Source organism: Sinocyclocheilus anshuiensis, unplaced genomic scaffold (assembly GCF_001515605.1).
Source record: "Sinocyclocheilus anshuiensis isolate Anshui unplaced genomic scaffold, SAMN03320099.WGS_v1.1 scaffold374, whole genome shotgun sequence".
NCBI classification, from domain to species: Eukaryota; Metazoa; Chordata; class Actinopteri; order Cypriniformes; family Cyprinidae; genus Sinocyclocheilus; species Sinocyclocheilus anshuiensis.
The window spans coordinates 247084-259883 of NW_015546051.1; the positions used below are offsets into that span (position 1 = coordinate 247084).

General features: G+C 37.2%; 1 protein-coding gene across 1 annotated transcript in view; it reads left to right on the plus strand.

Moving 5' to 3' along the window:
- The first annotated feature begins 5531 nt into the window (after positions 1-5531).
- The window catches only part of slc1a5 (solute carrier family 1 member 5), a 10376-nt gene continuing 3107 nt past the window's right edge, over positions 5532-12800 (plus strand). Inside the window, exons 1-7 of the mRNA XM_016500377.1 lie at positions 5532-6261; positions 10622-10664; positions 10760-10822; positions 11107-11273; positions 11390-11623; positions 12072-12266; positions 12353-12487. Coding sequence (XP_016355863.1) covers positions 5714-6261; positions 10622-10664; positions 10760-10822; positions 11107-11273; positions 11390-11623; positions 12072-12266; positions 12353-12487 — 1385 coding nt within the window. The 5' untranslated portion in view covers positions 5532-5713. The remainder of the gene's footprint in view (positions 6262-10621; positions 10665-10759; positions 10823-11106; positions 11274-11389; positions 11624-12071; positions 12267-12352; positions 12488-12800) is intronic.

Here is a 12800-nt window from a genome sequence, read left to right on the forward strand (position 1 = left end):
AGGCAGAATTGACATATAAAACAATGGATTGACTATATATATATATTGGATAGTTACAATTGTATTTTGACGAGACATTTATATAATTTGATTAGTCAGAGTAGTAATTAAAGATATTATGCAATTATAATTGGACTAGTAAATCTGATTAGAGATATCTCTAAATACTTTATGACTAGTCAAAACTCCATTTAAGATATCTGTAATTACTTCATAGATATCTTCAATAGACGCTTAACATATATGCAAAGGTAATTAGAGATATCTCTAATTAAGTTTCGACTAGTCACAATTCTATTTTAAGATATCTGTAATGTACCTGCTCCTAGTTGAATCTGCTGTTGTGTGACGTACCGTGAGACTAAATTTACTCATTAAAATAAACTTTATTACGCAATTCTTAGACAAAATGGCGGAAGACAAGTTTCCAAGGTAGGATTGGTTAATACAATGTTTCAGGTGGGGCTTAACAAAGGTGTATTTGCATGCACATTTTTGATATCTATAAAGGAATTTTGACTTGTCACATTGTAAATTCTAGATATCTATACATTGAAAGCCCTCCCAGTATGGCAAGCCGTTTTAGCTTAAAATACTCCCAGTCACAAAGCTAAATGCATTTCTCCAAAGAAAGATCTCCCTAGTCAAAATCAGATTGAGATGTCCATAATTAAATTACAGATATATTTAAATTAGTTTTGACTAGGAAGAATTCCAGTTATGCATATCTTTTATTAAGTTTTGCTTAAAAATAAAGTTCAAGATATCTAGGCTACTCTTGTAATTTGACTAGTAGCCTATTTTCAGATATCTAATAATGTATTTAGGATATCTTTAAAAAATAATGAATTAAAGATATCTTAAATTTAATTATGACTAGTCAAACACGAGTTAGAGATGTCTCGAATTATAATTTTTACTAGTGGTAATTCAATTAGAGATATCTCTAGTTTAATTATCACTAGTAAAATTGTAATTTGATATATCTCTAATTAGAATTATGCCTCATACAGAATCAAATATAGATATCTTTAATTACTCATTTGTAGATATAAAACGCCTGTTTCGGTGTTATGATTGGTCAGCTCACCTGTCAATCAAACTCCCGGTGAGGGTGAATTGGCCATTGGCTCTTTTATATAGAGGCGGGACTTATTCCATCATATTGCGCATTGCACTTTGTCCCATTCACACAGTAATATGATTGCACCGTATTTCTAAAGACTTAGATTTGTTCACATATAAGTCATGTGATAGTTTTGTCAAACCTAAATTTAAAGGAATATTCTGTGTTCAATACAATACTAAATTTAAGCTCTGTTGGCTGCATTTGGCATAATGTTGATTACCACAAACATAGTTTTGACTCATCCCTTGTTTTCTTGCAAAAATCAAGCACTTACAATGCAAATAGGGCCAGTTTCTGAAGGGTTTGAAAGCAGAAATGAGCAGCTTATAACCGTGTTTGTATTATTTGAGCTGTATGTCATTTAAATAATAATTTTTACCTTTGTTTTATGGTTTATGGTATTGTATTGTCATGATGATAATGTAGTAGAATTGGATATACACTGAAAAAATGGTCAAATATAAACTAACTGGTTGTATTCAGCTAAAAAAAAAGATTCAAAACTGATAATGTTTAGTTTGTTTTAGGGTTTATGGTATTGTATTGTCATGATGATAATGTAGTAGAATTGGATATACACTGAAAAAATAGTCAAATATAAACTAACCGGTTGTATTCAGCTAAAAAAAAAGATTCAAAACTGATAATGTTTAATTCATACATTAATCATTTATGTTTGGATTTTATTAAATTGTCCTAATAAATAATAATATTAATATTATATTCACACACATCTCAACTGCTTGATTGTTTATATATTATAAACAATTGTCACAGAGTGTAAACTATCATCAGCTCTAATCTGCTAATTGCAACTAAGGCATGAAGATTTGATAAACATACATCATGATTTTCTGTAAAGTGGCTTTGAAACAATGTGCAATGTGAAAAGTGCTAGACAGATAAAATTGACTAATAGTCCCAGCCCAGAAATGAGAGCAGAAGATTTTCCCATTCACAATGATCAAGCACGCCTTACTTAGTTGCCATGATTCAGCAGTTTTACTCATCTGTGTGCCATTAAATCTCACCACATGTCTGTTTCTGCTGTCTGGACTGTCTCCAAGGAAGAAAAGCATAGCTGAATGGATCTGTAGCGTGACCTGACAAGAACATTTCCAACACCTAAACTGAGTTTAGAATGAACCTTTATTCTGTAATAAGCTGCATTCCATCATTTCAATGCAGACGATTCAAAATAATAGCTTGGATATCCATTGATTCAGCTCAGTAAGGGTGACTCAGCATTTTACATTGTCCGCCCTCAGAAGAACTCCACACAGAGGACTCTTTGCATTTACATGCAAAACTATTCTTTTGAGATGCTTTTATCCAAAACTTACAGTACGTTCAAATACTGCAATGCTACCATACCAAATTTCAGTTCAGAATGACTTTCTATTTATAATCACGTGCAGTTTGGGTATCTCGAACACATGTAGACCAACAACCACATTCACCACATGCTGTCCAGGGAACATACATTCACATATTCGTATATAACCCTCTTCTTGCACTGTTGTTTTCTTGCTATCTTGTACTTTTCTGAACAATGCAGTCTCTGTGTGAACATTATACAGAGGCTGAAGAGAACCAAAAGAAGGGTGCCAGGTTTCCAAGATAGACATACAGTATCTGGTTTCTCTGCTGATGCCATTCTGGTGCTTTACTTCACAAACTCTGTGCCTGGGCTTGCTTTCCCATGACATGAACACCTACGACATTGTATTGAGCTTTCTCCTTTTCCCTGTTGTAAAAGGTCATGTGACTCTCAGGTAATTTTACCCTGTTTGCTTTGTTTTGCTAGCACTGCATACTGTAACAGTTCTTAGGCAGGAAAAGAATGGCTCAATGACATGCATCGAGGCATAATACTTCAAATACTCCAAATTGTAGTATCTTTCTTTAGATAAACAAAACAAATGTAATAAATTATAAAATAAAAATTAATAAAATACTATTTAAGAATTGATAGAAAATACATTGTCGCTAATTTTAAGGATGTCCTCATTTCTTCATCATTAAAAAGTTTTACTCATAAAAAAGGCTGCAGGTATTAAATTATTACATTTATTATACAAAAAAATCAACAAATTATGTAATAAAACATTGATTTAGGTTGAAGTACACTGCAGAATAAACTGCTTTTGTGTACAGATGTTAATCAGCAACAGCTGCTAATGCAGTTTCTATGAATTCATATCTGTGGTTTCCATTAGTTTTGAAATTTAAAAAATAAGGACATCCCATGAAAATGACACTGCAGTAGTAAAATGACTCAGCGACATTCAAAGCAGTGCAATAAAAGGAGATAATAAAAAAGGAATATATAAAAAGCCTTTACCATCTCCAGAATTGCAGTATAAGCCCAGCTAACAAAAATATGCTCCAACAATTTTGCTAACATTATGTTCTCTAAAAACATCCACTTTAAAAAAAAAAAAAAAACGTTTTAAAAATATTTTTACTTGTTTATTTGTACGTTAAGAGAACATTCCATTTGATCATTTTGCAAACGTTATGAGGATGCTTTAATGTTCTCTGAACATTCTGAAACAGGTTACGCTTCAAAATGTTAGATAAAACATTTCAGAAAAAACATTCAATGAACGATGAGAACATTATTAAAGACCAGATAACTGAACAAATGAAGATAATTGAGAGAACTTTGCCAGAATGTTCAGAGAACGTTTCTTGAACATTCACCTGCAGTGAAACATCTGGGGATTTTGCTCAGATCTACTGTAGAATCCAAATGTAATAAGTCCCAGACGGAGCAGGTTTTCTGTAGGAGGTCATATATGGAGCCAAGCAGGGCAGTGGTGTTTATTCAAGGGCATCAAGGTCGTGGCGTGTGTGACACGCACAGAAGAGAGAGCAAACGCTCTGTTTTGAGAAGGGAGGCCCCCTGCTTCGGACGATCCGCACATCATCCCCTCTCACCGTATGGCTTTCTGGCACTCAAATCTCTCTCTCAGACCAGCACACAATATCTGTGGAATGTCGTGCTTCTGTGAAATACGGTTTACACGGTCCAATACAGAAAAGATGAACCTTATATAAGCAGACCCTTAGCTTTCAAAAAGGGACCCCTGATGAGTGCGCTAGCACTGTTTATAGAGTGTAGACTGCTCTTATTAACATGAAAGCTCTTCCCATAAAGCACCACGCTGAAAAAAACAATAACTGTTTAAAGAAAATGAGGGGTTTTGTTTATTAAAGATAATCTGACTCTGGCTCTATGCGGGGATCTCAACCTTCAGCATATTTGATTACAGAAGTGAGGACAGAAACAAAGACCAGATTTCTGCTAACAATGAGATATTGTCGTTTTTGATGCTCTGCAAACATATTTTGTGGCAAAGCAGCAAGCCTGGTTGGGTGTAGAGGTTGGGTCAGGTATTCTTTTTTAGGTCACGTATGAGTCAAAGACTGAAACTATACTAGCATACTATTCTTACTATTACTGCCATATAAAGATAAAGACAGTACGCCAGTATCCACATAGGTCAAGTTAGTCAAATTGGTGGCCATCTTGGTCAAAAATACTGTGCAAGTTAATGGGGACCATCAATTGTTTGGTTACCCACATTTTTGGGTGAACTATCCCTTTAAGCCACACTTTATAAAATATATTAAATAAATATAAATTATTAAATTAATGAATTCTGCAGCAAATTATAGACTTTTTCTAAGAGACAACTTTCTTTTAGACAGTTGCAAATAAATTGCAAGACCTTCTATCAGAACTTCAACAATGTGAGTGTTTGTTATTTAATTACTTTAAACAATTTTAATTGTAATTACTTTAACCTTTGTAATTTTGACCGGTAAATCTATTGTTTTATTATTTTAAAACTAACAAAGTGCTTTTTGTTAAATGTTTTAATTGAAAAGTGTGCGTGTGCTTTATTTCTTTAAAATAAATTCCAACTGGTTTGATATTCATTTGATACTTATAGTTATTTAATGGAATTTACACATTTATAAAGTATCCAAATAAAGGCCACTGTATCTATCTATCTATATATACCTTTATATATATATATATGTGTGTGTGTGTGTGTGTGTGTGTGTGTATACAGGTACATCTCAATAAATTAGAATGTCATGGAAAAGTTCACTTATTTCAGTAATTCAACTCAAATTGTGAAACTCGTGTATTAAATAAATTCAATGCACACAGACTGAAGTAGTTTAAGTCTTTGGTTCTTTTAATTGTCATGATTTTGGCTTTCCACGACATTCTAATTTATTGAGATGCACCTGTATATATCAAAACACAAACACACACATTTAGATAAATACAAATATAAATAAATAAATAAATATATATGTGTCAAAACCTTTTTGCTGGGTCTCAAGAGGATATAACGTTAGATATGTATCTATTTATTCCAGTACAAGTCAGACCGTATTTGCATGATGCAAGCCCCGCCCTCATGAGGTTATAGCTAACGTTAGTGGATAGTTCAACGTCATTTTCACACTGCCAGCACATGAGGAGAGAGGGCAGAGACAATCAGCTCACACCAAAGCCTCCTAAGACTTTTTACATCGGCTCTCCAACCTCCAGACAGCACAATGGCAGAAGAAAAGATCTCCATAGAAGATGTAAAGACGTCCAACGGTGAAGCGCACCTGGACGACACAACCATCGCCAATGGCTTGGGTGATCACAAGAGGAGCGAGCCGGAGACCACCGGGCAGAAGATGAAACGCTTCGTATTGGCCAATCTGCTGGTCATCCTGACGGTGTCCGCGGTCATCGTCGGCGTGTTCATCGGGCTCGGCGTGCGAAGCGCCGGGTTGAGCCGCACGCAGATCCTTTACTTCGGATTCCCCGGTGAGCTCCTCATCCGCCTGCTCAAGATGATCATCATTCCTCTGGTGGTCTGCAGTCTGGTGTCAGGAGCTGCCAGCCTTGACCCCAAAGCCCTGGGCAAGCTGGGCGGCTGGGCGATGCTCTTCTTTCTGGTGACCACTCTGATCGCGTCTGCCATCGGCGTTATTATGGCGTTCATCATACAGCCTGGCTCCAGCGACGGGAAAAAAATTTCCCAACTCACCCAGGATGACAGCAACGTTCCCGAAGCCAAAGAAGTCATCGATTCGTTTTTAGACTTGATAAGGTGAGTCTAGGCTAGGTGAACCCTAAAGGGTTCCACGTGGTCGCACATTTCTCGCTTGTCATTCACAATTAACGTATTATTAAAACCGTATCGTGAAATTGAAATGTACAGCAATAAATGCCACCGCAGCGTTGAGCTTTGCCGAACAGGAAGAGGAAAGGAGCATTCATTAAATGTGTCAACGAACACAGAATGCTACATATGTAACATATTATGTAACTAGAGTCAACAAGTTGCCCGCCGTCCGCTCGAAAAGCTACACAAACTGAATCGGAACGGTCTCCGATATGTATACTCTGAAAGTCATTATTTCTCAGGAATTATATAAGTATGGTATGTTTTAATAATCGTTGTTGTAATTAACGCTACTTATTGTTACATCGATGAGCGTACATTCATTAAGCAACATTGTTTTGACAGTCAATAGCGTGAGTTGCTTTACGTTGTGCTGTAAACACGCGCTACAGTTGCATCAGCTGCGCGTGGCGTGTTTGACGCAGTTAATCCGCTCTGAAGAGGATGCAGCTTTATGGTCAGTTTTATTAATGTAACACCTACCCTTCCTTTTCTGGGTGTGTGGTTTCCATTACTCGAGGAAGTAAAAGCCGAAGTTGAGTTTTTAGCTGTATATGTCAGACTGTGACTTCTAGCAATTCAAATAAGTAGAAATTGTAAAGAAAATGGTCATTTATTCTTTCAACAGAGGCAGAGATCCCTTGCATTCCGTAAGGAAACCTAAATCATACAGTTTGTGTGTGGGGTTTAGGGTTTGGTCCATGTTGTCCTGTAAACAGGTCAAATTTCATTAACGGAATGATGCGACGAGAACATTCTGTTCTCATTTACCTTCAAAAGCAGCAAAAGGCATTCTGTAAACGACTTGTAAACTTTCTCACTACCACTGAAGACGGGCATGTTAAAATGAATATATACAAAACGCAAATATTTACACTGACACAATTTAGGGTGACCCGACCCAAGAGAAACAGGGTTTTTCTGTTTGTGGTGGCCTGTCCTTGAAAATGTCATTCGGCCCACAAAGTGAAAAATGAAATGTGCCATTTACTAGCTTTGCTTATCAAAAAAAAAAGAAATAAATAAAATCACATAGAGTAACTTCAATTCATATTTCAGCCTTTTTTTGTATGTAAGAGTTGTCACATTATTAATTAATAGACAATAACATTTGAAAATTCAATTAAGTGGTTTTCACTTCATAAATGCAATGGTTGTTTCCTCTCTTTAAATTTGTAGCAATTGATTACAGTTTCCGGTTTCAAGACCAATAAAGGAATAATGGTTGATAATTGTTGAGATTTTCAGTTGCTAATAGTCCTGTATTCATTCCCATGTGGGAAAAGGATCTAAACAGCCAAAGCCTGTTTTGTAACGGCATTGAGATCACTGTAGTTTAATACAGTTTAATAACTTCATTCCAACAGAAGTTAGTTTTTCTGCTAAAATTCTGTTTTTTTTTTTCTCTTCCTGTAACATAGTCTCTTCCTGGTGGGACAGCTATTTTAGTTTCCATGTGCTTCCTTGTTTCATACTTTATGACCAGTTCCTCACAATATACAATTCACCAGAATTCAGCAGTAACTTGTCATTTAAAAGAGTGGTTTTGGCCATAATTAGAACCCTAATTTAAAGCCAAACTGAAACATTTGTAATGTTTCTTCTTTGGCTGTGTCTCCAGGGCAAGTCAATGAGCGGCGTATGCCTGCCATATGAGGGCAACATGCACGTGCAAACGCATGCAGACATGCACAATAGAAGCAGGGTTAATTAGGCAGCTGATGTGGCTTGTGTCGTCCATGAAAGGGGCTTCTCTCTTGGGCTTTCACTGTGACTAAATCCTGCCAAACATTTGCAAGGACCACTGTGGAGCCCTGCTAATTCCACACTCTGACAAGAACGCAGTTGGATGGTCTTTCTATAAAAAGTCTACAAACGGGTTCTGGCATGTTTTTAGTAGGTTTGCTTAACAGCTTATATATTTTGTTAACTCTCACATTAGGCTAGATTTTTCAGTTTCTGCAAGTTTCAACTTGGTTCATCTGTTATCTGTAGTTGCATTGCCTTATCAGGTTCAGTGCGACGGAAAGACCCCTGACAGCAACAACATTTGTGGAACAAGCCCTCCTTGCCCCGTGTTACGCAAAAGATATAGTTTATCTTAAAGGTTAAGTGAGTCTTGTTGTTGCAAACCCTTATGGCCTTCTTTCTTTGGGGAACACAAAAGGAGAAGTTTTGAAGAATGTTCATGCTGCTCTTTTTCCATACAGTTAAAGTGAATGGGCTGTTCAGGCCAAAAAACACTATAATAATGGTCGACACAACTCATGCACTACATTTTACATCTTTCAAGCTATACTGATTGGTTTATGTGTGGAACAAACTGAAATTTAAGGTGTTTTGTTGAAAAACTTGCTTCAGTAGCTTGTGGACACCATTCACTTTCATTGTATGGAAAAGAGCAGCTTGGACATTCTGCTAATTTAATTTTTTTTGTGCTTTACTGAAGAAAGGCAGTCAGGGTTCGGAATGACATGACGGTCAGTAAATGTTTTCTGGGTAAATTGTTCCTTTAATGCATTAGCATACGCTTTGTGTACAGTGCATGTGAAACCCACAATTTCCCCATCATTGCCTTTTTTGTGTAAACTTTGTGAAAGTTTATTTTAGACAGGGCATAGTCAGAGTGTAGGTACATTTACTTGTTAATAGTTACTTTTAATATGTCAACAAACACCGAACTTAAGATAAATCTTTGATAAGGTGTGTGGAGTGCCACGTTTCGAATAGGTCCTGTTTTACATGTCTCACTGTTTACACGCCTACGTAGAAAGCAGGAACATCATCACATCATAAAGCCATTCTTGGAATGCATTGAGTCATGAAATTGTCGTTGTGTGGTATTAGTAGTTGTGAATGTTGGATGACGTGCTCGGCCCAACCTGCTCACTGGATTTGAATGTGACTCTTTGAAAAGCAGTGACAACATTTGAGTGTGTCAATAATTAAATATTTAAACGGGATTAACTGGTTTTACTAATGTTGCTATGCTGGTTTCGCATGTGTCTTCAGTTCTAACTTTCCTCAATGTTCAGACGAAGGAAATTTGAGAAGGGAACGACCACTGGCATTGGTGTTTGGCAGTGACCTGCTGTCTGGGATGCAGCAAATTTTAAGCTGTTCTTCCCTCGGTTTTCCAGTCTCGTCTTGCTCCGGCTGCATTATTTTATGATAATACTAGTCTCCTTACACCTTCCAGGCTTCTCTAGATGTTAGCGGGAATGATTGCGATGTACTGGAAAGCTCCCTATGGGCAAGTTCAGAATCTGGCCTGTAATGGCGCTTTTTAGAAATGTAACTCAACCACAGCTGTTTATGTGATTTTACTTGGAAAAAGGGTGGCACACAGGTTTCATACTTGTTTTTTGTTTTTTTGTATGCACACCATATTAAGGTCAGTGATGCTGGAATATTCCTGAATAAATGTCTGTGTTTGACGTTAATCCTCATCTCCAGTCTCCAGGCAGGTCCTAGTGCCCATCTACATTGGAGAGAATGGGGTTATATGGATGGGAGGTAATTTGTGGAACTGGGATTAGTGGAGGGTTATAATCGGACTAAATTCTCCAAGTTATTTCCACATGAGGCATCTCGTGAGGCCAGGCCGCTCTGGGATTGGGTGTTTAGGACTTTGAGGATTTTTATTGCCAGTGGGCTGAATCTGTGAGAGGTAGAATTGGATCTCTGTTCTCTCACTACCTTGTTCTGGACAGTGTTTGCCAAACCCCCAAAAATATACTTCAGTTTTGATGCAAATGCTTTGCATATACAGCCAAACTACCAAAGTGTACACTATTTGATAGTGTGTGAGCACATGCGTTTGATGCAAACGCACTAGTAGAGAGTTTCATCCTTGTCCTCTGTCTTCACTATTTCGGTCCAGGAGTTAAAATAAAAATGTCTGTGAGTTGTGAGTGTCTTTGACCAACTAACTCAATTGCTTGTCAACGCAGGCATCTAGCGTTGATTGAGTCTCTGGTATTTGTTGTTGTTCCACTTTGTCTGATTCTTTTTGACTGTGAAACATGCAAGTGTTTCTTTTTTTGTAATTCAATGTTTTTTTTTATTTTAAAAAGTAGCATATACAACATGTTACAACAAATGACAAAGTTTAACGGCCATGCAAGTTTTTCCTTGCCAACATGTGGACAGACTACTCGGTACTAACTTTTGAAGTTAACTTTTTGAGTTTTGTTTGATGTAATAGGCAATTCATATCATATCTGATTTTAGAGTATATTATATACAGTTACATATATAACTCCTTCCTTTCTTCGTCTTTCAGAAATATTTTCCCATCTAACCTGGTATCAGCTGCCTTTCAGTCGGTGAGTTTAACAATCTTTGGTTTAAGCTTTTGGTTATGTGTTTTCTATGTGATGTGCGATTTATTAGACGATTCTGAACATTTTTTTCTTCACAGTATGCCACTAGTTACAAGTTTGTAAAGAATGACACCAACTCGACCAACTTCTCTTTGGAAAAGGTACAAAGTCCTTTAGAATAGTCTTGAAAGTCCAGATTCTTATTTTATTTATTGTTTGATAAATATAAATATCATTTTTTGTTTTTACAATTCTCTAAATACATTTATAAAAATATATATTATTACAGTTTATTATTACAGTATAATATTATTATAATTTAATTTATGCATGAAAAAATTACTTTAAATATTAGTGGTTAATATAAAAAAAAAAGTATTTATTTGTGTGTGTGTGTGTGTGTGTGTGTGTGTGTGAATTCAGTCATTTATGTCTTTGTGTTTAGGTTCCAGTTGGCACAGATGTGGATGGCATGAACATCCTGGGTCTCATCATTTTTGCTATGGCATTTGGTGTGGCCTTGAGGAAACTTGGGGAGGAAGGAGAGATCCTTATCAAGTTCTTCAACTCTTTCAATGAGGCCACCATGGTGTTGGTCTCCTGGATCATGTGGTAAGGGAACATCACATGTTTTTCCCAGTGTTTGTTTCGAATGTTTGAATTGTGGTGTCCTATATATTCGTCTCTTCACTTCCCTGACACCATATCTCATGTTTTTATGTCTGCAGGTATGCACCACTGGGTATTATGTTCCTGGTTGCTGCTAAGATTGTGGAAATGGAGGATGTTGGCTTGCTGTTCGCCAGCCTGGGGAAGTACATCGCCTGCTGCGTCATTGGCCATGCCATCCACGGTCTTCTTATCCTCCCATTCATTTACTTTGTGATTACAAGGAAGAACCCATACACTTTCTTGCTGGGATTGGTCACCGCTTTGGCTACTGCCTTTGGAACGTCCTCTAGGTAAATGAATAAGCAGCTTCTCTATTGGCATCTATGGTTCCATGAAGAACATTTAATATCCATGGAACCTTTCCATTGCACAAAAGGTTCTTTATAGTGGAACTGTCCATTGAAAGGTTCTTTGCGGAACCCAAAAGGTTGTTCTTGGTATGGGTGTGAAAACATCATTTTGGAGCCTTTATTTTGTATTAGTGTAGGCCGGTTTAAAACCCGGTATTTACATCAGTCTCTGATCCAAACACAAGTGGTCTGAAAATACCTCTCCTGGAAGTAAGATGTGCCTCAGCTGTGTCTCCTGTGACCACTTGTGATCAGATTCCTGGCCTTAAATGGATTTGATGTCTTATTACGCCAATTTTGATTAGTTACCTTAGTTTGATTACATTTATTAATTGAATATTGCAAATGCACAATTATGCAGGAAATAAATATCAGATTTTCTGATCAGCTCTGCCACATTGCCCCTTATGATGAAATGTGTGGAGGAGAACAACGGTGTGTCCAAGCACATCAGCCGCTTCATCCTGCCCATCGGAGCTACCGTCAACATGGACGGAGCCGCCTGCTTCCAGTGTGTAGCTGCGGTGTTCATCGCTCAGCTTAACGGTATCCCGCTGGACTTCGTCCAGGTCATCACCATCCTGTGAGTTCATTGAATGTCTTTCAGCCACCTCCATACTCTGCTTTGATTGGAAGACTTTGACTGACTGACTTTATATCTGTTTGTAGTGTGACTGCGACGGCGTCTAGCGTGGGAGCTGCTGGGATCCCTGCTGGAGGGGTGCTGACGCTGGCCATCATTTTGGAGTCAGTAGGTCTTCCCACCAACGATCTGTCCCTCATTTTGGCTGTGGACTGGCTTGTGTGAGTATCTGGTTTAGATGTTTTTGTGGGTCAAGAGAAAGATGGTAAAGCTTTAGTATGGAAAGCTGGGAGGGAGAAGAAAAAGAATGGAAAAAGTCTCGTGAATTCTGACTGTTTTGACTTTTATAAGTAGGCACTTCATTTTGAATAAATACATAAACATACACACACACACACACACACACACACACACACAAGTTTCCCCTGTTTTGTATGCAGCTCATGGTATTTTTGTAACAATAAAGGATGTTTATGACATATTAGCAGTGTAGCGTTATTAAACATACAAAGAGTGCATGTGTCTGCTTATTAA